Source organism: Vespula vulgaris, chromosome 6 (genome assembly GCF_905475345.1).
Source record: "Vespula vulgaris chromosome 6, iyVesVulg1.1, whole genome shotgun sequence".
NCBI lineage: Eukaryota > Metazoa > Arthropoda > Insecta > Hymenoptera > Vespidae > Vespula > Vespula vulgaris.
Window position 1 is genome coordinate 4879538 of NC_066591.1, and position 27963 is coordinate 4907500.

Genomic DNA, 27963 nt, shown 5'->3' on the forward strand with positions numbered 1-27963 from the left:
CTTTCGACTGGCTTATCGACTTTCGACGAGGTCAACACAGGTCCTTTCAAATACCAATCCGAACAACGTACGCTTTAGTATGTTAACCCCTTTTACGAAACGTCGTCGTAGAAATCGATACGAGAATTGCGTAAAATCTTTTATATATGTTTCTTTGAAATCCGTGAAGAATAAGAACATAAAGAAAAGAAAAAACGAAATGTTAAGTAAGTTTTATATCGTGCGTGTTTTCAAATACAAGGACTTTCCTTTCGTGAGATACGTGACTTATTTTTCCGTGATTTCATCTACGTGTACATATAAATCAATGTACGTACGTATATATTACGTTACACTATTAATAGATTCGTCCATAAATATTCGCGCAAAATTAATATTTAAATTTTATATCAAACACTATTTGAACATATTTCTATATTATTTGTTTCTACATTATTTGTTCCTATATTAGCTACTGGTTTATACATATTATTATAACTTTATGATCTTTTATCTTTAAGGAAATTAAAATTATTCAATCAATCTTTTGCGCAAATAATTGTATGTACATATGTGTGTGTATATATATATATATATATATATATATATATATATATATATATATATATGTATATATTAATTCAATATATATAATACGTGGGTGCAAACATGCAAAATACGTCCAACTATTGAATATAGGTGTTTCTTAAACTAAATGATGCATTGATATAAAGATAGTGAGAATAAGATAAACTTCTTAAACGAACGAAATAGGAAGGAATACAAGGATACGAAGGAACGTACTCTAAGGAACTTTCTAAATTTTCCGGTGGCATGGCTTAAATTTTAAACTCTGTTTAACTTCAACTTTCCCAACGGCCGCTCGACTATTAGATTTCAATTTACGGCACGCGTGACATTAAGGAAGTTGTTGTTTTGTTAAATTTAGAACAACTGATAGTGCGTATATATGTCTGGACTTTCGGAACATGTATTTCTAAAGGAAAAAGAAAGAGAGAGAGAGAGAGAGAGAGAGAGAGAGAGAGAGAGAGAAAGAGAGAGAGAGAGAGAGAGTTAGGAACAAGTGAATCTAATAATTCATAGGATCGCATAGAAATACAGATATTATCCAGCTCCTAAATCCTGAATATGTTTGTACTAGTATACATATGTATAGAGTTATTAAATAACATACGCGTATGGTACGTTGATTTATAATACAATAGTAACAAATACATCATGAAAAATTAATTTTAATATATAAAAGAAGAATATATTATATATATAACTTATATATATATATATATATATATATATATATATATATATATATATAAGTCATGTAAAGTGAACATGGCAAATACGTATATTCTTATTTTTAGTTTTATAAAATCAATATTTTCAAGACGTAGACATGTTATACAAAAATATGGATTCGATCTTATCGAGCATACAAACGTCCTGATTAAAAAATAACGTTAAAAATTAATAGAGGATCGCGTGTGGTTATTGTTTATTACGAGAGTATGAAAATGTTGGATATATAAGAGTATAATAAGAGAAAAGATACTGGAAGAGCTATAAACGTATAAATCAAATATTTAGAGCACGAAGGAGAGGATTAACGAGCGCGCGAGAAAAGAAAAGAAAAGGAGGAAAAAGAATAAAACAAAAAAAAATATAAAACGAAGGTAGTATAAGAGACACGTGAAAGGAAGGAAGAAAAAAAAATGGAAAGGGAAGCGTCTCGTGGGATAAAGTAATGCTTTAAGAAAAAAAAAAAAAAAAGAGAGAGAGAGAAGAAAACGAAATCTTTTTGACGATGATCGAAAATAAAAAGCCGAGATAAAAAAAAGAGAAGAGGAAACAAAGAAAGAGATAAAGAGACTTTAAAAAGAGAACGATAAAAAATTATGATAACTTCAAAAATGAGGAATCATGGATTACGGTTAGTCACGCTCGCGAGAACGATGACACCCTAATTACAGAGTGACGAAAATAAAGAGACTCGGAAAAATTGTGCTTGTTGAAAATAGCGAGAGAGAAGAAAAAAGAAAAAAAAGAGAAAGAGAAAGAGAGTTGAAGATAAATTAAACTAATTAACATCCGTTCGACTACAATAGTTGAACTAGATAGGCCGAATTTCAGCTTTAAACTTTGTTGAGAATCTCACCCTGTGTTAATGAGAGAGAAACGAATACAAACAAGACAAAGTTACTGTTTAAAAAGCACCATGCGAACCAGCAAAAAAAGATAAAGAGAAAGAGAGAGAGAGAGAGAGAGAGAGATAAAGGAGAATACGACTGACACACGATAACTAGCGTGAGCCTTCTATATATGAGAGAGAAAGAGAGAATAAAAAAAAGGTAGGTTGAAAAAAGAGAGTAATAGAAAAAGGATAGAGAAGAATTGTCGAAAAAGCGAGATAAAGAGAGAAAGAGAGAGAGAGAGAGAGAGAGAGAGAGAGAGAGAGAGAGAGAAAGTATAGAGAAACAAAAGACACGGCACACACTGGATAAAAATCGAAGAGACACGATGAAGTTCTTTTTTCGCGCGTAGTAGTAAGGTGTACCTAAGGGCTCGACAGCACGGAGACTACCTCTCGCTTTCGCACCCCACGAATAACTGCCGCGAAATACAAGAGGAGGACGGCGATGTCAGGGAAAAGAGAAAGATAGAGATAGAGAGAGACAGAGAGAGAGAGAGAGAGAGAGAGAGAGAGAGAGAGAGAGAGAGGATAGTAAGCGCTTGCGCCCTTCTTAGCAGGTTCAAACTACCACCACTACCACCACTAGTACCACCACTGTCACCACCACCACCACCACCACTACTACTACTACACTACTTCTCTACTACTACTATTACTGTTACTACTACTATTACTACTACCACTAATATGGTCGTCGCTATCAACCTCGTAGGTGCCGTTGTCTCTACTGCTGTTGCCACTGTTACTACTACTGGCTCTGATATTGAAAGGAGAAAGAGAAACGGAGAGAGGAATTGTGGGGAAAGTAGACGAGAGGGAAGAAGAAAGAAATAAAGAAAGAGATAGAGAGAGAAAGAGAGAGGGCAGTGGGCCACTCGAAAGCATTAAGCACAAAAGCCTTTTAACTACCTGCCATATCACAGATCCTACTGACATCTATTTAGTTCCAATGTGATTGGGAATTTCTCTCTATCGAGTCTTTCAAAATTTACAGTCTACTTTTTGATCCGTATAGAAGAGAAATTTGTTTAATAATTGAAGACGACGACAATGAAATTTGATGTCTTTGAATTATTATTTATTAACGTTCTATTCTGTCTTGGCTTTCTCGATATTTACTATTTATGTATCTTGAAAAGTAATGTGAAAACGTATCAAACAGGTATCGCCAGAAAAGATATAAAAGTATTTAATCTCGGTAAAGTCGAGATATCGAGACTTAGATTCGGTTTACGACCGATTTAGTTTGATCTCTCTTCCTAACATACACACATACACACACACACACGTGTGAATGACTTTTACCGAATAAAAGTAAGAGAAGAGGGTTAAAATCATTTCCAACGGCGGACTCAATATTACAAATAAATCTCTGACCTTTCTGTAATATAACATTATATAATATTATTTTTTAATGTGTCAAGGTTTAAATAAAACTATAAAATAGGATAAATAAATAAATAGTGTGTAATAGATATGAATGTATTTTTCTTAAAAAACGTTGAAAGATTTACTATAATATTGAATATAATATAACGCAAATTAAATCACTTTTAGAATCATAATTTGTACTTTGTTAAATATATATATACATATATATATATATATATATATATATATATATATATATTAATATCGGATATCAATCTATTATATATTCCATCGAATTTTTATTTCCTATAGAATCCGATATTTCTTTTAAAATGAAAGTGGTTGCGTTTTCGATCCTATTGAAATATCGAAATACCAGAAACAACAATATTGTATTACACTAAAGTCCCTATGGTTTTTTAAACTTTTGATCGTTTTCGATGGATACTACGAGCTGGATGATGGAAGACTCGTTACGGAGATTAAAAGGTCGATCTGCGAGATCAGCAGAAAAAAACGAGTCGTACAAAAGATCGTTCGTCCTCTTCGACGTGAAAGTACATCGCGCGCGTATGTATGTGTGTGTGTATGCGTTTATGCATTTCGAACGAAAGGGATTCGTTTCATTTCTAGGAAAGAACGAAAAAAAAAATTACGGTATACCGTTTCTGTTTGCTCTACAATTCGAAAAATAGGATATATTTTCTCTTTTTGTTCCCTTCAGAAAACCTCATACCTTTTCCCAATGTTTCTCGATTATTACTAGTTCGAGAATTATAGTCGTCTAATTCATCTCGTAAGTAAGAATTAAAGTTGCGATTAATACGTGATCAAGCTCGATACCTTATTTCTTTTATTCTTTTATTCTTCCTTCTGTCTATGTCTTTCTTTTTACGAAAATATATACTTTTCCTTCTAGGTCATCGGCTAAAACGAGAAAAGTTCAACATTTTAACGTTACCTTTAGAGTTTACTCGATACTTTCTTACTTTCGAACTTATTGAAAACTTAAGTATGCATATGGTGTAGTAATGTACGTGCGTGCATGTATATGTATGCACGTATTCTTGTAGTGGTAATTTTCTTGCCGTCTATCGTAGATATAGATTATAATGCAATGGAAAAGCAAACTGTATGCTAATAGGCAACGAATGAATTGTTTGATTTTACAGAATTACATTTCGTTTCTATTTCTTTTTCTTTATCTTTGTTTTTGCACCCCATGGAATATCGATGACAGATGTTTTCATCATCCGTTAATTAAAGTCGCCGAGTTGGAAACAATTGCATTACGTAAACAAACCGTAGCATTATAGAGTAATTTTAAAGTAAATAATGGTGAGGCTGGGTTATACAAATCACAATTAATAAATATATCCTTTTCTAACAATGGAGATACTCTGATTGTCATAATCGAATGCGTTATTATACGTTGCAGGGAATTATGCTTAATACTGTTTTATATTTTGTATACTCGCATAAATAATTCCATCACCTTTTGACCTTTCTTTAGTTTATAAAAAATTATTTATTTGGTCCGAACCGAAAGCATTTTATAAACTCTATTTTTGTGTTAAAGAAGAATGACACCGGAATCTTTTCACCGTAAAGAGTAATTCGCGTAATTGAAATCTCTTCGATGTCTTTGTAAATATTAATTCTAACGGAAAGGTTTAAAATGTATGTTGTATTATTCAGATGGAGCTATATATAATGTAGTATTTATTTATTTATTTATTTTTTTCTTTAATTGCTTACAGTTTTCAAGATATGAAGATGCCTTCTAATCCTTTAAATGGACTTCAATGATTTTATTCTATAATAAACGTATATAGATAATATTGTGAAAAGAATTCAATCATATTAAATATTACGACTTCGAGATTATCTTTAGTCGATTTATTTTAATTTTATTCTTTAACTTTGTGAAAAGAAAATGAGATACAAAATAAGTAGAAAGACTATTGAAAACGTTTAATATTTTCATCTATAAAAATTAATAAAAAAAGTCACGATAAAGATTTTTCTATTGGTCCATGATAATAATTTTATTCATTTTATCAACCTTATCAACAAAATCAATCGAGTTTTACGTTCTAATAAAATCGAAATAAATAACAACCGATAAAAAGATAAAATGATATTCAATTACATGGATAATCCTTATATTATATTATATAAACTAAACGATTTTTCCATCTCATAGAAATTACAATATTATTCCTAAAATGTGTTAGAAAATATCGCTATTTTCATATGGTTATTAAACTGGGCTTAATTTTCGATTAAAATGCTCGTATATGTAAATTTTGTATGTGTCTATGTCTGCGTGCATATCGAATTTGATCCTTCTACGTAACTACTTCCGTTTCTATTTCCTCTCAGAATCTTTAAAGATAACTGCGAAGCGATAAGGAGAAAATGAAAAAAACAAAAAAGAAACAAAAATTTTTAAAAACGTCGAACTCAAACTTACAATATTTATCGTTCAATTATTCTGAACATATTTCTCTTGCGTATTTATTTTTGCCCACTTCTCGTTCACCATATAATACCGCCGACAAAACTACGTGAACGACAATAAATGTGAGAAACGAAATAATAGGATGGATAGTCGCTCCTACGAATGAGATACCCGCGAGATGTATATACCTACATATTATTCAGGGATAGCTTTAACTATGTATCTGTTTATCGTTCTCTCTGTTTCTGTCTCTTTCTCTCTGTATAATTAGCGTTTGTTTTCGTTGGATTATTCATTAAGCGAGCGTGGTCCAACTTTAACTACGTTACTCGTACGCAATTGCGAAACGATCGCGATCATTTAATCGAGTCGACTCCTAATTATTATTCCTCGTTTCGAAAATGTTTGTTAAACAAACGTACGATCTGTTTGGTTGAATAGACAAAAAGTGAAAGAGAGAGAGAGAGAGAGAGAGAGAGAGAAAGAGAGAGAGAGAGAGAGAGGAAAGAAAGTGAAGAAAAATAATCGCAGAAAGAAAAGAAAATAAACTTTTCTGTTGGTACTGCGTTATTCGTTCCGACTAAGGGCATTAATGTTGCTTGCCAAAATCAATATAATCGATAGAGACGAATAAAGTAATAGACGAGATAACAACAAAAAAAATCAAGGACATCGTCGAATTTACATCGAACATTTTGGTTGAAATTGTTTTTCTTTAAATTACGTCGATATTTCCGCGAATCCATAATACAGAAAGATATATACATATTTATAATATATATAAAAGAAAAGAATAAAAAGAAACGATCGACAATTTCCGAATTTTTCCACGGTTCGTTTAAAAACTACCATACGTTTTAAAACTGCGTCAAATAATTCCTTTTGATAGAGAATCTTTCAATTTGTTCAAAATATAACAGAAGTTCGTTTCCATGTAAATCGAATCAAGATTGATCGCTATACGTAACTATAATTAAAGGAACAACTTTATTATCAATTATTGCAAAAGGAAATAAAAAAAATTTCATTGCCTGATATCAATCAGAGATCAGTAAAATTATTACTTTTTCGTTGTCTATTTTTTAATAAATCAATGAATGATATATAGTTACCATCATGTTGTATTAATTCACGTATATGTTTTTAACGATCGTATCGTTGTACATATCCATATACATGTTTCGTAGAGGAAAAGAAGTCACGGGAGAAAAAGCAGGTTAAAAATTTGTCAAAGAGCTTCGACATGTACATACATGGCTATAGGATAGGTAGTATGTATGCATCATCGAAGATTCTGGCCCGTATTATCGGAAAATATCGGCGACCTACTGGAACTTCCATTTGCCTAGCATCCAATAACTTTTTTTCTCCTAAGCTTGCCAAGCTCGGCCTAGACGTTTCACGATTCTCTCTAGCAACGGCAACGATCGCCGGTTAAAAGAAACGAGCACGGTATCGGCTGTAAAGCTTAAACTTTTTAGCGTTTGAGGAACGTGCGAAGGGTCTTGCTAAATCGCACGAAAAAAGAAAAGAAAAAAAAAAGAACGGAAAAAACCCTAAAAAATGTCTTATTTATCGGACGATAAAAATGTCGAGCGAGCTAGAAACTTCGGTGAATGTAGTTATGCCGGACTACTGATGGTTCTATCAACGAGAAAATAAGCTAATTTGGTCTGGAAAAAAATGGCGAAATACGTTTTCTTTGTTATATATATATTTTTTTTACGAGGATTTCTTTCTAGTAAAAAATGTAATTAAATTTTCCCAGATAATTTTCATGCCTCATTTTATCAATTATGAAGGTTTTTATCATTTTTTTAATCACGCGAGGGAATAAACCTATCGAATAAATTTTTTGTATAAATTTATTTGATACGAAAAGACCGACATCATATGCTGCTAATATCCTTTTTGCGTGTCAAGCGATAGAACAAATTTGAAAGTCAAATACATTTTTTTAAATGGAATTATATACTTTTCTTTTCACAATTATAATGACGTTTATTAAGACAACAATTATTGAAAAAAAAAGAAAATAACGTTTCTACTATTACAGATTCGCGAAAAAAATCGTCAAATAATTTGTAAAAAATCTGTAAAAAAGTTTTTTTGAGTCAATCTTCATACAAAAATATTCCAAATTTTCACAAGGGAATATCCTGTTTATATTTCATGATAAAGACTAGAACAAATTAAAAAATTTTAACAACTGCTTTTGTTATAACTTGCTTTTATATTTCTTTGCGAAAACTACTTCACAAGATACCGACTTTTTAGGAAAAGATGTACAAACCAAAATGTCTCCCTCATGGTTGTTGCTTTGATAATCACTACGGACTTAGCACAGGAACGCTTTTAAATGTCTACGCGATTCTACTCGACGTGCGCAAGTTGAAGTTGTACTTTGTGGAACATCTCGTTATCTTAGCTATACAATATTTTTTTTTTAACTATATTAACAAGTTGAGTGCCATAAAAGTAACTTTAAAATCTGAGGCTGACAAGTGTGAGAGAGACAGAGACAGAAACAGAGAGAGAGAGAGAGAGAGAGAGAGAAAGAGAGATAAAGAAGGTGAAACAGAAAACACATTTTTAAATTCACGATTGTCAGATCTATTTCTTGAAAGAGAAGATTAAGATTACTTCTTGAGAGAAAGACCTTTCGATTAGAATCTAAACGAGATACTTAACATTTTTTCTTTCTTTTTATTTCTTCAATGTTCCTACAGTTTTTGGATTATATTCTGAATCGACGAATTAAAATCAAAATTATAATTACATAAGCATGCAAATATCAACGATTCAATGCTAATCCATCGAATCAATCAATTCGAAATCAATTATTTCGAGAATTAAATATAGAATAGACCTATTTCACGATTTAGAATTAATTTCTCCCGTAGGATTATGTAACAAATTAATTATATTTGAATTATTAAATCGTCCTGTATAATGAAAAAATAAATAAATAAATGAAAAAGAAGAAATACAATAACAAAGAAAAATAAATAAGAAATTTTAGAAACCACTTTCTAGGGTTTAATCGATACGACCTCGATACGAAAGATCTTTCTCGTATAATCGATTTTCTCTTTTAAAAAATAGAGCAGGAACATCCGCAAATTTGAAAGGCGAACTAGAAAATGCGTTTTCTGTTTCTCTATCTTTCTATCTCTTTCTCTCTCGTTATGATGAAGCCGAACGAGCAGATGAACGAACAGGATCTATCGGTATCGGTAAAATAAATGTCCTGCTCGCGCAAACGAACGAGCGACTAGTCAAAGCGGATGCAACGTGCAAATGATGATCTCGCTTAACCTACCCTCGCGTTTTGTTTCTCTATTATTAATAAAACTACAGCAGCTTTTTCTGGCAATTCGTCAAATTTCTCTCAAATTGAAATCTCGCAATATCGAAAAAGAAAATATTAAAAGATATGCCTCTGAATTCTATCAATTCGTATAATAATTTATTTGATACAATAACAAAAACATTAATAATAATAATAATAATAATAATAATAATCGCAATGTGTTATTAATCAATATACATATATTACTGTTACGAAATATAATTAATCATTATACATACAACTCATTTACTATTAAAATATGTATATAGTACATAGACACAGCGTGGATCAAACTTACATTAAACGTTGCATAACACGCTCGAATAATATAAACATCTCAATTTCTCTATCATAACTCTTTTAATCAATATCGAAAAGTTTTATTGTAAACAAAATTTATTATTAAGATATATTTATATATATATAATATGAAAAATTTGGATTTTCTATTATTAAATTAAATTTATCTATTATTTTGCTTGCGTAATTTGGATCTATGTTGTAATAACGTAGTAACATTAAAAAAAGAAAAACAAAAATACACACGCATATACATAAGTATAAACATATGATTTAGGTCATCGTCGCAAACATTATATTTGTATTCTTTCAAACGAAAATTCGAGAAAACTGCATCGGAAAACTGCGACGAGAGAGTTACGTAATTCCAGAGCGCAATAGCTTCATCCAAGCCGGCAAACTGATCAATGATAAGCGATCTCTCGCTGCTTGCGCGGGAGGTGTTACCTTCCTCCCGAAGCAACGTTATCGTCAAAACCAATTGCGAATCTTGGCAATGGGAGCGTAAACGATCATCATTCCGATCGATTTTGCGAATTTATTTATCGACTATCCCAATTTCTATCTCTCTCTCTCTCTCTCTCTCTCTCTTTCTCTTTTTCTCTCTTTCTCTTTTGTATGTAGGTTACACGATCGAGCTTTTACTTCGAATCAACTTTTTCTCTCTCTCTTTCTCTCTCATACATACGCTCGAAATCCCATTAATAATCATTTTCTTCTTTATACTTTGTATTCACCGAGTATTATCGCAAAATGTGTAGCTTTTGAAGTGTTAAAGCTAATCCCTTCTACTCTCTCCTCCTCCCCCTAAACCCTCTCCGCCCACTTCTTTCATTAGACAAATTAAAGTAAATGAAGAACCTATTCCTTCTTCTCTATCTCTTTCATCGTGTTGACGAGTAAACTGTTACTACTACCATTACTACTACTACTACTATTACTACTACTGCTACTGTTACTGCTACTGCTGCTATTACTATTACTCCTACTATTACCACTACCACTACCATCGAACTTAGTGAGAATCCGCGGAACGACTGCGCAGGCAGGTGAGTGCAGCTTCAACAACGAGGTGGTGCCATTCACCTCGGCCAACCTTTGTCCTACATTGCTGTTTTCAATCTTCTGCCCCATTTCCAAATTCGTCTCTTTCGATAATAATAAAGAAATAAATATTACTATCTGAAACAACAAGAAATGAGGTATCGTTGTCTCGAAAAAGAAAGTGTAAAAGAAATAAAAGGCGAGTTCATCGTTCCTTGTTTTTTCTATGCTTATTATTGGATAATAAACTTTCTTTAACATTTTTAACAAAAATTTAATATGACCATTAAATCGTACAAAGACAACGTCGCGTGATCTTCTTGAAAATCGATTGAAAAAGGATAAAAAAGAATACAAAAGAAATTAAGGAAAGAAATCAATTCGATCTTTAAGAAAAATTAACTTAATTAACTTACGGAAATCGTACGGTCCCTTCGAATTTACATCGTAGATTTCACTAAGATCAATACAGAGCAGCAATCAGTAAAGTGTATGCACCTTAGCGATCATTACGAAAATACCATCGGACGAAACAAACGTACTACTCACATACAGATACACGCACGCACGCACATACTTATGTACTAAATACAAAATGTATCTAAATCATTATCTAAAGATATATATATATATATATATATATATATATCGATTATTTCTTTTATGGATTATTTTAAAATCAAAAAAAGATCGCATGATATCGATTGGCATTTAACCCTTGCAGAGGATCGAAATGGAAGAGTCTAAATTCAGTGCGATCTCGATAAACGAATTTTCTCTCTCTCTCTCTCTCTCTCTCCCTCTGTATCTATCTATCTATTTCACTCTCTCTATCTTTCATACACACTCGCTCTTTCTATCTTTCTCTCACTCTCTTTAAGAAAAAAGAAGTTTCCTAATGAAACAATTTAATTGTTTCTCTACATTTTTTATTCTTTTCGTTCACAAACCAACTTTCACAGACTATCACGAATATCACGAATATTCTTTCTTTAAGAATGATCCTACTCACCCAGAGAGAAGACACCATGGAGTTGACCTCGAGCGCGGGTTGACTGACCCCCGTGCAACAACACTGCACTATTGATTGCAAGTCCACGTGGGTTCTATGCACATATTTAAAATGGTTAAAAGAAATAAGAAAAGTAATTCTCGTTCGATCTTGTTTGGATTCGTCTCTTCTTTCTCTTCTTCCTTTATCAGGTATTACTTGATAAGATGTATCTATATCTGTCTCTCTTCGTTCGCTTCTACGGTGATATTCGACGTTCTCGAGACAACGCTTATCGTGTATGACATGGCTCACGTGTGCCGCCAAACTCACCACCGCGAAAATTTCGCAAACCTACGTCGATCCGTCATAGAACACACGCTTTATAGAAAAATTCACCCTTCGACTACCCTCGTAGATGGCGATATGATCGTAACTCTCTCTCTCTCTTTCTCGCTCTCGTTCTCTTCGTCTCTATTTCTGTCCCTTTCTCACTCGCTTTCTTAGTTCCATATTGGTAAGACTACTTCCGCGAATTTTTGAATAACAATGAAGGTTAAAAGCAATGACTCATTGTCCTTTATTTAAAACTATCTATCGATACCCAATGGACTTGGAAATTAATAAACAAAGAAAGAATAAGTAGACAAGGACGTTCAATAATAAACAAAGAAACAATAAAGAAGCAAGGACGGTCAAATATATGCCTCATCTCGATTCAAATGAAAATAATATAGCTTTCAATTGTATACGTATGTATGTTTGTATCTGTGATAATACTATTGTTTTATTAAATTGAAATGTCTAAGAAAAAAATTATTAAAATATTAAAGATCTATTTGTTAGAAAGGTTTTATTTTTAATAACACGTTCGACAAAATCCGAGATGTTATTTTTGAATCTAACATAACTCTATATTTCCCTCTTTTACTTGCAAACGGAGGGAAATTCAAAGGGAAATGAATGAATTTAAAACAACGTATCGGATATACAAAAAGTCATTTTTTTATATGTATATATTTCGTATTCAAAATATAATAAACATTACACATGATGCTAGTTCATATACCATCGAGTCGGCATTGTCTGACACTTTACAGAAATACTATATCGTTATTATCAGAATAAACTAGCACTCGGAAAAGGCAGATATGAGATCGAAAATATAAAAAGCTATTCGTTCGATTAGATTTTTTAACGCTTCGTTAACGAGCGACGTATGTATGTACGTAAAGGCAGTGAGTTTTTTTAAAAAACTTGTCGATGTTCGAGGTTTTGACGATCGATAATATATATCATATTATTATTATTATTATTTTTAATTCTTCTTCTTTACATTCTTCTTTTTCTTCTTCGGTAAAATATCATTTCCTGCGATCGTTAATAGCAAAAATGTAAAATCGCTTTCTAATCGTCTTTTTATCGCCTTTGTTTTTACTTTTGCCCTTCGTTAAATAATTTATTTTTCATGGACGAACGCGTCGAGATAGTCTGTCTGTGATATAGAAATTAACGCGCATCATGATATTAAAAATGTTACGCAATCAAAAAATTATTTTATATTCTTATAGAAAGGAATCATCGTTGATTCTTCTTTTCCCAACTTCTCTTATAATAATTTGTTACCGGAGTTGCGGAGAATTTTCCCTCTTATTTTTCATTAATCAAACACGTACAATATTTAACGACGATGCTCGATCGTGCATATCATACGATTAGATCGAAAATAATTATTAGGTTCGTAAGCAGAGGCCAATGTCGTTTGTGGTTCGTAAATCCTCCTTCCTCCCTTCCTTTCTCATCCCCGTAAACCGTTAATAATACATCGAAATAACGTTTTTTTTTTCTTTTTTACTAGACTAAAGTGGCAAGAAAAGCAACACTCAAACTGTCTTAAATACTAATATTTATAATTATATAATCATCACAGTGATAAACGAAAAATATATATATATATATTTCTTGTACACAGCATTATTTTATGGTTAGTAATCGAGTGAATCACTTCTTTTATATAGAGTGTCTTTAGTGGCACTTTATGCAGATCTTTACACTTTTTGTTCCATGAAAAATCTCAGCTATTATCACGCCTTTATTTAATAAATCATCTCTTAATCTAGGAATATTTATTAGTTTTTTTTTTTCTTTTATCTTGCGCAACGTCTGTATCCGGAATTCATTCTAGCTTGCTTGGTTAGCTACCTGCTGCGCTTCTTATTCTAATAAAAATTAAATTCTCGTACGCTTGGGCAATAAAATAGATTTCGAAAAATCTGACAATGTGTTAGTGTATAGAAATAGACGAATATTTCCACGGTAAAAATTCATAGGTACATGAGACATATGGGCGAGCAAAAGGAATTAAGCGTATTATATTCTTATATAGGCATTGATAATAGATAAATAAATCTTCGAGAGTTGAGATAAGGCAGAACATGATTAACATTCCCATAGATCGTCTCTATGTCAAACTCGTAGTCTCTATTAAATTATTCTGTTCGACGAGGCAATTAAAATTAGAGAAAAATAAAAAATAAACATGATCCTATCTCGCATGATGTCTTTAGTTAACATGTATAATCATTAAGCAAAATAGGCAAGCTCTCGATACATCGTCCTGTATGTATAAAAATAAAGATTTATCTTGTTACTCGATGCTCGGTGATTCTCAAACGTACACCTCTTTCACTCGTTCACAAATTTGTTTGTTTTTTCTTTTTTTAATGTTTTTCTTGAATTCCGGTATACAGTACATTAATTTTAGAAAATATTATATATATATATGTATATATATATATATATATATATATATATATATATATATATATACGTGTGTATATATACAGTAAAAAATGTTTCCTAGCTTTCGTCAGCTTCACTGCGTTTGGCTATCTTCCGTTTACGCTTACATATAATAAATATTAACAAGGTTTTATATATATATATATATATATATATATATATATAATGGATGTAGATTTTGTGAATAATATTATATACGCAAATTCATTCTCATGCATTCACGCACACGCACATTTCACAACGAATAAATACCTGTGTATTTACAAAGATTTAGTCGAATGTTTCTTCTTTTTTTGTCATTTTTGTTTTTTTCTTTTTTTTCTTTTTATTCGTTCATCAGGCAATATCTTTATAAAGTTAATATCTTATTCGAGGATTTATGATGGCCAAAAAATGATTAATATAAATTATGCAGAAAAATGCCTATAAAAAAGGTTGACATTAGCTAATCGTGATCGAAATAAAACAAGTATTAGATATAATATAAAGGATAGACATATCCAATGGAAACGGATGAAACACATCAAGTCGTTTCAAACGACCAAAGATTCGTTGTTAAAAGTGATTTATGTTCTAGGATCTTTCCTCTATATCTACATCCAGTAACCCTATATAAAAGACAAAGCATTTTATTTCACAAGTTAAGTATAAATCTTGGATTTGTCTAGAGACCAATCTCGTTGGTCATCTCTCGTACAATGCCATTTAGTAGAAACATATGAATTATCGGCAAAATACAGATACTTTATCTCCAAGAATATCTTAAATCGAAAATTGTATCAGAGGACGCGCTCAAAGCCACGTATGCCTTCTATTTTTTTTTTCTTTTCTTTCTTTTCTTTTCTTTTCTTTTCCAGTTGTCTTTTTTTTATTTTTTTATTTTTTTTATTAGCTAAACGTGGTCGAGAGCTGTAAACTTTTTACTCTTTGAAAACAGTCTTTATACAATATTTAAATTATTATATACAGATATACACATATATGTATGTATAACTAGCTAAAAGATAAAAACTGTTCATTCGCTATTACATTAAACCAATTTATCATGTAAATTAGCTATAATTTATAATTACATACATTACTTCATTTTCACTCGAATATAAACCAAATGAAGTAGTATCGATTAATTATACCCTGGTTTTATTTACAATAGCTTGGTTATTAATAATTTACATCAATTTTTCAAAACCTACAACTTTAGAACTGGTTCTATTCAAAGACTGTTGCTAATAATCTATGCCTGTAGATTAAATATATCTTTTAACATCTTCTGTTAAAGGAGAGATATAGAATTTGAAAATCTTCCAACGATATAATGTTGGGATAGTAATGATTGTTTGTTAAAAAGAAAAAAGAAAAATATATATATATGTATATATATATATATACTGTAACTAACAACTTACGAGTCAACTTGAAATAATGTAAAAATTGACAGATTGAAAAATAGTGATTATAAATGTATTAGAATCTTATCTTCGATCATAATTTCATGATAAATAATGGTGCTTGAACTTTTTAATAGATTATATAATATTTGGAATGTTATAGAATCATTTCCCAGAAAAATTTCATGATTAATCGTATCTATAGTAATATAAAAAAAAGAATATTTATTATTTTCCTTTCAGTTTTATTTCAAGAGCTACTAGGAACGGGCAATAGGTACCAATGTAATATACTGTTAGAACAAAAATATTGCTACGTTATACATACGTGGCAACGTTTTGTGCTAAATTAAAGATCAATCCATATCTGCTTTGATGCAACAAGTCTTGACACATTCGGTATTTGTTACGTGATAATCCTTAGAGTTATCGTTGCAGAGATATTATGAATTATTGCATAAAAATTGGCCATGCTAGTATAAACAGTATAAACATTAGAGATATACAAATATAAAATATATTTCTAAAACTTCAGAGCATCGACAGTTACGTAGAGTTACATACTTTACGAGAGGAATAAGTACCAACTTCTATTTAATCGTAAGCTCAAATTTATGATGTTATCGATGACAACTCACCAGCTATTCCGTCAGCATATACATTCCTAATATGTATAGAAAAATAAAATGATTTTATAACAATTATTTGAACAGTGACAGAAATTAAATTGTTTCAATAAACAACCTTTGCAACAGCCTTTGAACATATAAGACAGTTTTCTGGCTGCTTTGCAGCCCTATAATGTATTTAATCGTTCCTTAAGTTGTATCTTGTTCGTCCCTTTACTACTAAAAACTAGCAATTTTTAGAAAGTTTAAACTATCCTTTTTAATCATTATCGATGTTTGTCTAGTTCTTTTATCATAATAATAATAATAATAATAATAATAATAATAATAAAATAATAAAATAATAATAAAAATAAGAATAAAAATAAGAATAATAATACTAATAATAATAATAATAATAATAATAATAAAAATAATAATATTAATAATAATAATAATGTTATATTGACCGCTTGGTCTGTTAGTATCTGCTGTTAATTACAGCTTATGTTTTGAGTAGCAGTCAATATCTATAAGCCTTTTCTATCGAATCATCTAGACAATATCGTGTACGTCGTTGTGACTATTGTAACGATAATCGTACTGCTACTCAACGAGAAAGTAGATGCTATACTCGATGCTGCCTTCATTAAATCTTCACAGACACCTGCAATAAAAAATTTGATGTCGTACACATATACACACGCGCGTATATATATATATATATATATATATATATATATATATCGAAAAATATGGAATATATAATTTTAATAATCACCACCTTGACTGGAGAGTCTATACGTCCATTCATTTGTTCCGTTCCTCTGACAAAAACGTGTTGGCTTCGAAAGCCATAACTCTTGCTCTTGCTGTAGCGATCTACTCCTATCTTGACTTTTTTCTGGATTTACACCAGATCGCATTGAGAAACAATACGTTTGTCCTAGGCCTGCCCTAAATTCTATACTTTTTTGAGACACTATAGTATACCATATACCTTTCTCTTCCCAACTCCCATGACAAGAATATGCTAAAAATAAAATATACACGTGTATTTGCATTTGTATGATTTAAGGATAAATGATATTTTTGGTTTCCGTTTTTCTTTTTTCGTTTTGTTTTATTAAACTCACCTATTTCTTCGTGTTCACAAGTATTTGCTATTACCATTTCATTTTGATCGGACGAGCTGCATCCTATTTGAATATCGGTACTCCTACACTCCTCGTCTTCAATATCGTCCTGCCACGTCCTTCTTTTTGCCGTTTTCGAAGATTTCTCACTGCGACGCTGTCGTCTGGGAGTAGCCGAGAATACGTTTGAAGGGGCAAAATCCATGATAGAGTAGCGACCGGGGTGCGAACATTTTCTTTGATGTAGGAAAGAAGCTGAGGAAGACCAAAGAGGATATGTATTTTAAATCGAGGTTATTTTTAAATGATATCCTCGTGTCACTTACTTATTAAAGTCGTATAAGGCATATTCGAAGGATCCCAAAGGGAACATACTTCGTCTGGCATGATTGCCTTTTGTGCTGAAAACAAATTAGCAATCAGATGTCGTATGAAACAATGACGTAAGAATATACGTGTAGAAAATACTAACCGGACTGTTGTATTTCAATGATATGTCCGTCTCTCTTATGGAATATCATGCATACGTAACCGATGTCACTATAATCAATATAACATATGCGTCAAATAATTCATACAAGAGAAGAAATCTTTCCAATCTACTTACCAACCGCTGGTCACATGAGCTATCACCTTCACTTTGTGACCTTGCATATTATCGTTGGGATGCATCTTTTCTAAATTATGACAGACAATTTTTTCCTCGTGAAAAGCTTCCCTGTCCGTTTCTTGAGCCTTTACTTTGAGCGTTGCATTTTTGTTTGTAAAGTGATACATTTTTGTGCCATCCAATGAATGCCAATCGTGATGTTGCGTAACCCATGATGGATATTTGCATCTACTGTGTTCTTTGTCCACTGTTAACAAATACGTACGTTAGATAACATTTCTATATAATTTATAAATATGTATTTTAATTTAATGAAATGTTAATAACCTTTCGTTAGTTTTATTGTGAGGGATGCCTCGGATACCGTTGTCAAACCATTGCAAGTAGGTTCTCCGGAATGAGCGAGCATATAAACCACTTTACCCTGATGATGTTTCTCTTCGTATAAAAAGCACCTATGACAAATAAAAAAAGAAATGTTTATCATTCGTACCGATTATACAGTATAGAATAATTCGTGAGTTTCTAATAAATATAATAAGAGAAGCTAATTATTATTAATAAAATAACGACGTTGTACCTAAATGTTACTTCGTTAGCAACAGCATTTCTTCCCTTTAGTGTACCCACTAAATATTTATTGCGTCCACCGTCGTTCCACACCGCTAGGCACTGCAACTCCTCCGCTGTAAAATATTATAAATTATTGTATAATTTATGACAAAAAAAGAAAAAAAAGAGTCGATTATTAGTCATACAGGTTCTACGAGAAGTAACGAATAAATTGCGAAATGTTAAACATTGTCAGCTAGGATTTATGCCGTAAAAGATATCGTTTCTATAGCCGATGAAATATCGTTTTATCAAAAAATATTACTTGTTTGTAAAAGTCGTCAAATTTAACAAAACGCAAGAGTTTAAATGCAGGTAATGAATATCTAAAATTAGAAATAATGTTAAAATTCCTTAAAAAAAAAAAAAATAAATGGAAAGAAAATTACTCGAACTGTAATGACATTCCTTTCAAGCAACAACAAGTTTAATGAATTTTTCAAACTAGTCTGACGTTCTGTAATACTCCTCTGAAATGTCATTTAGTTGCAATGGCATGAGCCATACCAAATCGTGGTGCAATAATAAGAATAAAGTATCTAATAAATTCTAATCATGGTAGCAGTTGAATGCACTAAACTGTAACTTAAAAACAATATGTTTTTGTAATCATCTTTTTATTAATCTTATGATCTTTCGAACGTTTTCCATATAATGATGAATAAAATAAAATTAATTTGAAGAAAATTTAATTTAACTAGTAATTTCATTTCGGTAGATATACTCAAAAGAGAATCTTAAACGTATTTTTATCCTACCGATTGACAATGTATCAAGATGAAGAGTCAATTATTATTGACGTCATATAAATAGAGAAAATGTTTTCAAACAAAATGAAAGAATTTTATCGAATAAATTAATTATAAATATATATTACAAATGCGAAATAATAATTGACATTTTCAATGAATCAATTCGATTAATTTCTAATGAAATATAGAAAGAAAAAAAAAACTTACTGTTACTTTCAGTTCCATCGATATCCGGACAAGCCTGATACTTAAGAAGAAGCTTACTCTCGTCCGTACATCGTTCGGCCAAACTTATAGGTACTGCGCACTCTCGGTATCCTCGATTATACGAAAATGTGAATGGAGGGCCACTGAATGGACAAGGTATGGGCTTAGAGTTTATCCGAAACATAGAATATAGAATATCGTCCGAGCCGATCATCGAGCACATGTTTTCTAGATCCATCGGGTCTGGATTGCAGAATCCTAAAACGATGAAAGAGAACTTGTTTTCATACCCCTTTTCATTATCAATTTAATAATTTTTTTTCTATCTTTCTTCCTTTCTTCTTTTCTTCATTTTTCATTGAGAAAGTATAAAAAGAAGGTATCTAATGCAATACCATATATATATGAGTGAGTAGTGTTCGATGAAGCAAAGTCGCTGGCAAAAAAAAAGAAAAAAAAGGAAAAAAAAAAGAAAATATTCAATAACACTCCCCAAATCTTTATATAAGCGTACGATGAATGGCAAATCGTTTAATACACCGCTCACAGTGAATTAAACTTTAGCGTAATTCACCATACGGCATCAGACCTTTCATCTACTATTGGCAACGGCAAATGCCAAGGATGTGGTCCGACACAATGGACGTCAGGTTTAGTTACGCCATGCTCATCAACCTCGGAATTGTAGAGTATGCATGCGTGAATGTGTGCTGTGTACGTGTATTTGTGTGTGCGGGGTGGACGATGTACGTGTGTTTTTGAGAATGTTTGTTGGAGAAAGGGGAGAAGAAAAACAGAGAAAGAGAGTGAGAGAAAGAGAGAGAGAGAGAGAGAGAAGGAGAGATTGTGCGTGCGCATGTATGGAATGAAGAATGAGAGAGAAAGAGAGAAAGAGAGAATTACAAGGGGAAGAAAGACGGACCACTGTGCACTGTTTCGCTTCCCCAACTCCAAGCTCTCTTTCTCTCTCTCTCTCTCTCTCTCTCGCTTATGTTGCTTCCCAAAAACTATTGTCCTAATGCAGAAACCGACTCGTGGGAAAATCTCTATCTTTGCATGAGGTGAAGAACCAAAGAACATTTTCACAAAAATAAATTACGATTGGATCGTAGAGAATGTAATATAAATAATTACATAAACGATCAATAGAATCGATACTCCTATATTTGTGGCAAACAACGAATAGAATTAACATATTATTTTATGTAAAGTGAAATTGATAAGGTTTCTGAATATACTATATGTCTAACTATGAAAATATATAATAAATTAAGTAGATATATTTTTTTTTAGAACCTTGCGAAAACACTTGCACGCTTTGATAACTTTTAATACTTTTGAAAATCATTTCATAAAATAATATCGTGTATAATAGATTTATATTTTATTAATTATATAAAAAGAAAAGAAAGGAAAACGAAAAGGAAATGAAAAAATAATTACTTTAACAAAAGTGAAATATAATACATGTACGAGAATAAGTATAGTTAACAGTTATGAGAAATATAAAAAAAAAAAGAAATATACATAGGATTATATGTTATACGTTAATATTATACGTTTTGCTTCGTGTATTTTATTATTTAATACGAATACCTACTGTTGCGTTATCACAAAAACCGATCGTGTTTTACATAAATCGATAAGAAAATTTATAGGGAGGATGGGGAAAGGAGGCGAAAAAAAAAGAAAAAAAAAAGAATGGCTTACCTTCGCGATATTGAATGACGTTTTCGTGCCTTGCGGTAATGATCATACAGTGGTAACATTTATCACCGCTGAAACGAAAGTTAATTGATAGAGATAATTAAATTGAATATCGTAATAATTTTACAAAGCAAGTGGTATCATCTTTATCGTTTAACGATATAATTTATTTCGATAAAAATATAAAAAAAAAAACATTATTATGTACTCACTATGTGATAAACTTGTCTTTTCTTCTTTCCACACACTTTCTTTCGCCTAACATCGTCGCATTTATGATAATTGGTACCGGTTTTCCGTGTTGATACCATTCTCCCGCCCAACTTGCTGGAAACTCGCAAGAACCTGGAAGAGAAAGAGAGAGAGAAAGATAAAGATAAATAGAAGGTTTAACGCATCCTTTAAAATCGATCGATCCTAACGATTATGTTTGGCTAATAGCCATCGCACATAGACGTACACGCCCAGAAACGAACGCTTACGCACATATACGCATACACGCTGTTTAGGGTTTTAATATATTATTATCGGATATCTGGGAGTGCGTTTATAGTCGTTGGTATAAGAGGAGAATCGCGAAGATCGATCGATATTTCATTAATCCCCGTGGTTAGTACGTCGGGCAGAAATTATTGCTCGATCATTATGTTTTCAAAGCGCACGAGAGAGAGAGAATGAAAAAGAAATAGAGACAGAGAGAGAGAGAACGCATGCGCCAGTATTAACTCTTACTACCTTCATAATTTTCCTAGTATCTACGTCGACGCGTGTTACATTTAATTGCTCCAACAATCCTATGATTTAACTCTACTAGGAACGGCTAATTAACATCTCCCAGCGATGGTCCACTAAGATAAAAGCGCGCGTGCAAGTCAAGAGGTGAAATACGCATGTCTCTAGCATATATCATTTTCTATTTTAATCATTAACGAATAAAACGTTGTGGCTAGTTTATCAATGAAACTCTTCAAAGATTTTCTTTCATCGAATATTACACATCCTCGTCATATTTTGCAATAATTTGATATAATGATATTGAACTGATTTGATATAATTTGTAATAATGAATTTTCTTTTTGCTTTCTTTCTCGTTATCTTTTTTTTTTACGTTTCATTTCAATCATGCAATAATCGAAGTGCTCCGTATAGATTCTTGAAAAAAAATATAATCATCGAATTAACGTCGATGCGTAATATATATTATTTCTTTCTTTTCAACCCTGTTAATATGAATAATTTCCAATGTAATTTAATTTTAATTAGAAATAAAATGATACGAATGAAGAGAGAAAGCTGTGAATAAATCAATGAAACGTAAAAAAAAGAAAAAGAAAAAAGAAAAGAAATCGTAAGACTGATTTTTCACGACAGTATTGAAAGACAAATAACTTATTTATTCTGTTATCACTTAGACAAGATTTCTAATCACTTTATCTTTTTTTAGTCCCTCAGAGAACAAAAAAAAAGTTACATTTCCGTGAATGAATAACTAATCCTTCCCGATCGATAAATTTATTTATCTTAACAATTAAATTTAAAAAGAAAAATAAGTAAAAGAAATAAAAAGAAAAAGAAAAAAAAGAAAAGAACATCCTTTCAGAAAGCATAGAACTTTTATGAAATAAATAACACGTGTTTTAACGAGGTCTATTGTAAAAAAATATGAAGTATTCGTGTAGAGGGGGATGAAGGAATAAAAAAAAGAAAATAAAAAGAAAAATAAAGATCCCTGACAGATAATTCGAAGAGTCGAGGGCAATTCGCATCTAAGATAAGTGGCCTCCCTTGATTTCCTCATACGTTACGCGATAGAAAAAGGGTGCGGGGATTGAAGGAGCGAGCTTGTGTGTGCGTACTTACGAGTTGCGTTAGAAAGGAAAGAAAAAAGGCTGGAAAAGAGTCGAAGGAAGACAAAAGGAGGTAAAGGCGTCGCAGCAATGACAGTAGCGGTAACAGAGAGAAAGAGAGAGAAAGAAAAGAATCGTATTCGTAGGTAAACCGGAATACTCGGAGAGGCACAAACGAGTACAATGGCTATGGAAGTACAGCGACGAGGAAGAAGTAATAGGGGAAAGAGAAAGATAAAAGAGAGAGAAAAAGAGAGAAAGAGAGAGAACACGAGAATAATAATGGAAGAAAAGGAAAAGGAATGGAAGAAAACAAAACAGTCTGTCTCTCTTGCGAAGCCATGCAATCGGAAGCAAATAGTAAAAGAGATGCTGCGTCAGACTGGCTACTTTTGATTCTCGGCGAACGAGATGTTCCTTTTACGTTTCCGATCGCTCGTTGATTAGAATACTCCATGAAAATTTTTTTCATGGAGTTTCTTATATCCTTCTCTCTTTTTCTTCTTCTTTTTCTTCTTCTTTTTTTATTTTTTTAATAATTCGCCAAAGATTCTCAAAAATCCATCGGCTTAACCTCTGACTTTCGATGACTCTCGGAATTGTAAGAAAAAATTAATTATTACGAGAGACAAATGTTTTAAATTCCACTATTCAAGAAATAGATTTAAAAAGAATGGATAAAACCATCAATTTTCAATTTTATACGATTGAAATTGTAATCACCTATATCATTTAATTTTGAAGAAAATTAAAGATTTGGGTCATAGAAGATTTGTTCAAAAAGATATATTTCTTTTTTAATTTAATTTTATTTTATTACCATAAAATTATTTGTTGGTTCATATGCGAAATTTTTAATATTTTTTATTTTAAATCGAAGTTATATAATTGATATTGTATAATAATACTATATTATAATTTATACTAGGTGTTCAATATATAGCATTAGAAATTTTTATCTCGAAAACATAGCACTTCTGAGAAAAATTATTCTGTCAAGAGTTATCTGATTTCAAGGGAGAAATATTATGACATTTATTACTTTTTATTTAATGGAAGATCTGAAGCTCATTTAAAGGTCAACTTGTCTTTTTTTTCTTTTTTTAATAGGAACCTACATTTTTTATAATGGTACCATAACCTACGTTAAGGAGAAAAAAAAAGAAGAAATTCTGTCTAAAATATTTTTTCATCTTGTATCCAAAAAAGATTAGATTATAAAGAGTTAAATAGAAGTTGAGAAATATATGGATCACGTTTTATTTGTTTATTCGTTTCTTTTCTAAATTGTTTACATCGGCTATTTTTAGAATTTCAGGATTATATAGAATGCCAATAATTTATTAACTTCTTTTCTATTTTCTTCAGTTTATTCAAATATTTTTAAAATTTTAATCATAAGTCATTTAGTGAATGGCAATCTATCAAGAAATTGATTCATTACAATGCAAGTATAATTGACTTTTCTCTAATTGAATAGTTATGTATAAAGTAGCTATGTCCTTATAGATAACATAATAATAATATATTGAATCATTCTTTGTCTCTGATTAAGAGCTTTTCCCTAAACATTACTCTAGCACCGTATAATTTATTCGAAGATTTTATTCATCTCCTTCTTTTCATTTTTCTCGTTTAAAGAATCGTCCGAATGAAGACACAATTAAACTAACGAAATAAAATCGACGGTTATTATAATTATCCAAGCGTGATAATTACGAGTCTCCGTTGATTTACCGAATTAAAGATTTTACTTTAAAATCGGTCGAGAGGAGACGAGGCAGGGCAGCAGCACACGTGCATCCCTATTTCTCGATTTCTTGGCCGACTGCATGAGTGCAGTGAAAAGTCTCCGCACAGACGAAATGGGTTAGAGGAGGGTGGAAAAGCAAGCTAGAAAAAGAGAGAGAGAGAGAGAGAGAAACAGAGAAAGAGAGAGAAAGAGAGAGAATAGTGCTCGCTCGTTTTCACGTCGCTTCGTCTCATCCGCATGGGGCACTATTTTTAGCCTGTGCCCGTAATTAATGCCCCGGTGTGGCACTGGCTTATTTCCTCGCTGTCATCTAATATTTTCAGAGATTAACTCTGTTTGCCGGCGCGCCGCTCGTTGGCTGAATTAACCGGCTGATTTATTTGTTTTTCATCTTGCGCTAGACTCGCCTCGCTCGAACTCTACTTCCCTCTTTCCCTCCTTCCCACGGATCTCCTCCACCAACCCCTTTCCTCCCCCGCTACCCGATCGGGCGCAAATCATGAGAGATTTTTCATTTTATGTGTTTTGAAAACGTCTCACAACGATCGGTTCGACGATGATACCTACCTATTCTTTTTTTAATTTTTCAAAAGGACACTTTTTTCGGATACGCAGTGCTTTGTGGATCTTCGTTGAATAAATAAACAAATAATAAAATCTTTTGTATTCAGTACCATAGGATTATAGTTATAACGTATATAGTTATAACATTAGTTATAACGAATGGGATACATTTATCGTCGCTATAACGAACTACGATTTCGATGACAGAATTTTGAAAATAAACTTGACGAGAATGGCAAAGGTAAAACGAAAATGACAGAAGGATATAGTCAGCGTTTTATTGTCCTTGTTATTATATAGTCGTTGTTATTTTTCTTTTTGTTAAAAAGAGAAAAATAGAAAAAAATCGTTCCGTGAGAGAAATCAAGCGGATTCTTCGACTGCTTGTTTTAATATTCACGAAGCTTTTAAACGTATTTAAACGTCAACCTAATCGTGGTACCCCTCTGACGGTCTTCACAATATAATATGGACATTTGGGATGACCGTTACTGGTTACCGAAACACACCCACCGAAATAAACGACTAAATAATAAAACAACAAGCTCGAACTTTGAATTTATTTTTTGGCTAAATATACAGACACATGAATATACATATACGATAATATTATACGCGATTGTGTTTCGTTATATAAAGGAATATAATAAAGCAGGATTCTAAATATTGAAATACCAAAGTATTCCAATAGTTTATATAATTAATTCCTTAACCGAAGAGAGTTACGATCGATGAACACGTGTATCTATGAAATTTAATATGATTAAAATAACAATATCGCTTCGGATGAGGACAAAGGTAACTGTGGGTTCATTGAAAAATCATACAAATTCTGAAGCTATAATATTCTCTTAATAATAATTAAACAAAAAAAAAACAAATAATTTATTTATTCTTTTAGAAGGAGAGAAATTTAATCTCCCTAAATGAAAAACTCATTTTTCCCGATTAATATTTTAAACATTTAAATAGCTTAATAGTTGAATACGAATTATTATTTATTTGATAATACGATTATTGGGATAAAAAATTTCGATGAAAAATAGAATTGTGTTTCAATGTAATAAAGCGAATTTTAATAATGATATTCTGTAGATATTTTTCAAACCATATCCACATGAATTATAATATTCGTATTGTTAGGGTTTGGATACTAAGATGATATTAGAACATTATAAAACACGAATGTTACTCTTAGCCCTATAATAAAGAATTGTTTGACGATATAAAAATACGATCGGTCCTTTCTATCTTAAAAACGCCGTGCACGTTTGGGATTTGCTCGGTGACAGACCGTACGTCGTCCTATCGCGACGAAGATGAAGAGCATACACGAATAAATTGTCGTATCTATAGTCTTACGATGAATATAAATCTCCTAGGAGGAACCCTCCGAACGCTTTTCTCTATTTCGAGGGTGACGTCCAAGTACGGTCGATTTTATGTACCTACGTATGTATGTACCTACGTACCTATCTGTCATTGGGCAGGTTATTGCGTTCACAAATATTTTATTCGTAAAACTTGACATTGATTTTGTAGTTTGATCGATTGTAAAATGAAAAAGTATAAAAAAGTCGATCGATAAGTAAGAATAAATGAACTTTGTACGTCGAATTAACGGATTGCAACGTAATAGTCGAACAAATGACGTTCCTTTTCAAAATCATTTGAATAATGAAATAAAATAATAAACTTTCTAAAGCAAAGAATCTCGACGATTGAATCTTTACGAAAATTATCTTTTCGGTTAATCAAAAGTAAATTAAAAATTCACGTATATCGTCTACCTTCTCGAGTTTCTCCTTCGCAAAGGAGAATTTCTAATGTGTTGTTCCAAAGGACGAATGCATTTAAAACACGGTATTTATCATTTAAAGAGAAAGCGAAACGAGGAAAAGGAGGGTTTCGTCCACGCGCGGTTTATTAAACTGCAACTTGCCTCGTTGGCAGTGACTTGGCCTTCGACGAGCAACTCTTGAAACTATCGTTCTCGACGTCAACGTCGTCGTCGTCGTCGTCGTCGTCGTCGTCGTCGTCGTCGTAGTCTCGAGCAAATCATTCTTTAATTATGCTAGACTTGATTTATCGAAAGCACTTTAAATTAATTTCGATACTCCTTCCTACCTTTCTACCTTCCTTCCTGCTATCCGTTGGATAGGAAATTAATTTTTCTTCTTCGAAAGAAAACTCGACGTTGTCGCAGCAACTCCGACGGCCTGGCGACGTCGTCCTTTCGCGTCCATGAGAAATGTAGAAAAGTTTCA

General features: G+C 31.8%; 1 protein-coding gene across 5 annotated transcripts in view; it reads right to left on the reverse strand.

Annotated features, from left to right (window-relative positions):
• Positions 1 to 12708: 12708 nt before the first annotated feature.
• Positions 12709 to 27963, reverse strand: part of LOC127064439 (uncharacterized) — a 45102-nt gene continuing 29847 nt past the window's right edge. For 4 of the 5 annotated variants that reach the window (XM_050995486.1, XM_050995485.1, XM_050995483.1 and 1 more), the window contains 11 exons: positions 21745 to 21877; positions 21536 to 21603; positions 19826 to 20083; positions 18835 to 18940; positions 18582 to 18709; positions 18252 to 18501; positions 18117 to 18184; positions 17971 to 18045; positions 17645 to 17899; positions 17290 to 17541; positions 12709 to 17175 (listed from right to left, as the gene is read on the reverse strand). In XM_050995486.1, the coding sequence (XP_050851443.1) occupies positions 17060 to 17175; positions 17290 to 17541; positions 17645 to 17899; positions 17971 to 18045; positions 18117 to 18184; positions 18252 to 18501; positions 18582 to 18709; positions 18835 to 18940; positions 19826 to 20083; positions 21536 to 21603; positions 21745 to 21877 (1709 nt within the window). In that variant the 3' untranslated portion in view covers positions 12709 to 17059. The remainder of the gene's footprint in view (positions 17176 to 17289; positions 17542 to 17644; positions 17900 to 17970; positions 18046 to 18116; positions 18185 to 18251; positions 18502 to 18581; positions 18710 to 18834; positions 18941 to 19825; positions 20084 to 21535; positions 21604 to 21744; positions 21878 to 27963) is intronic. The other variant, XM_050995482.1, reaches the window with a different exon arrangement.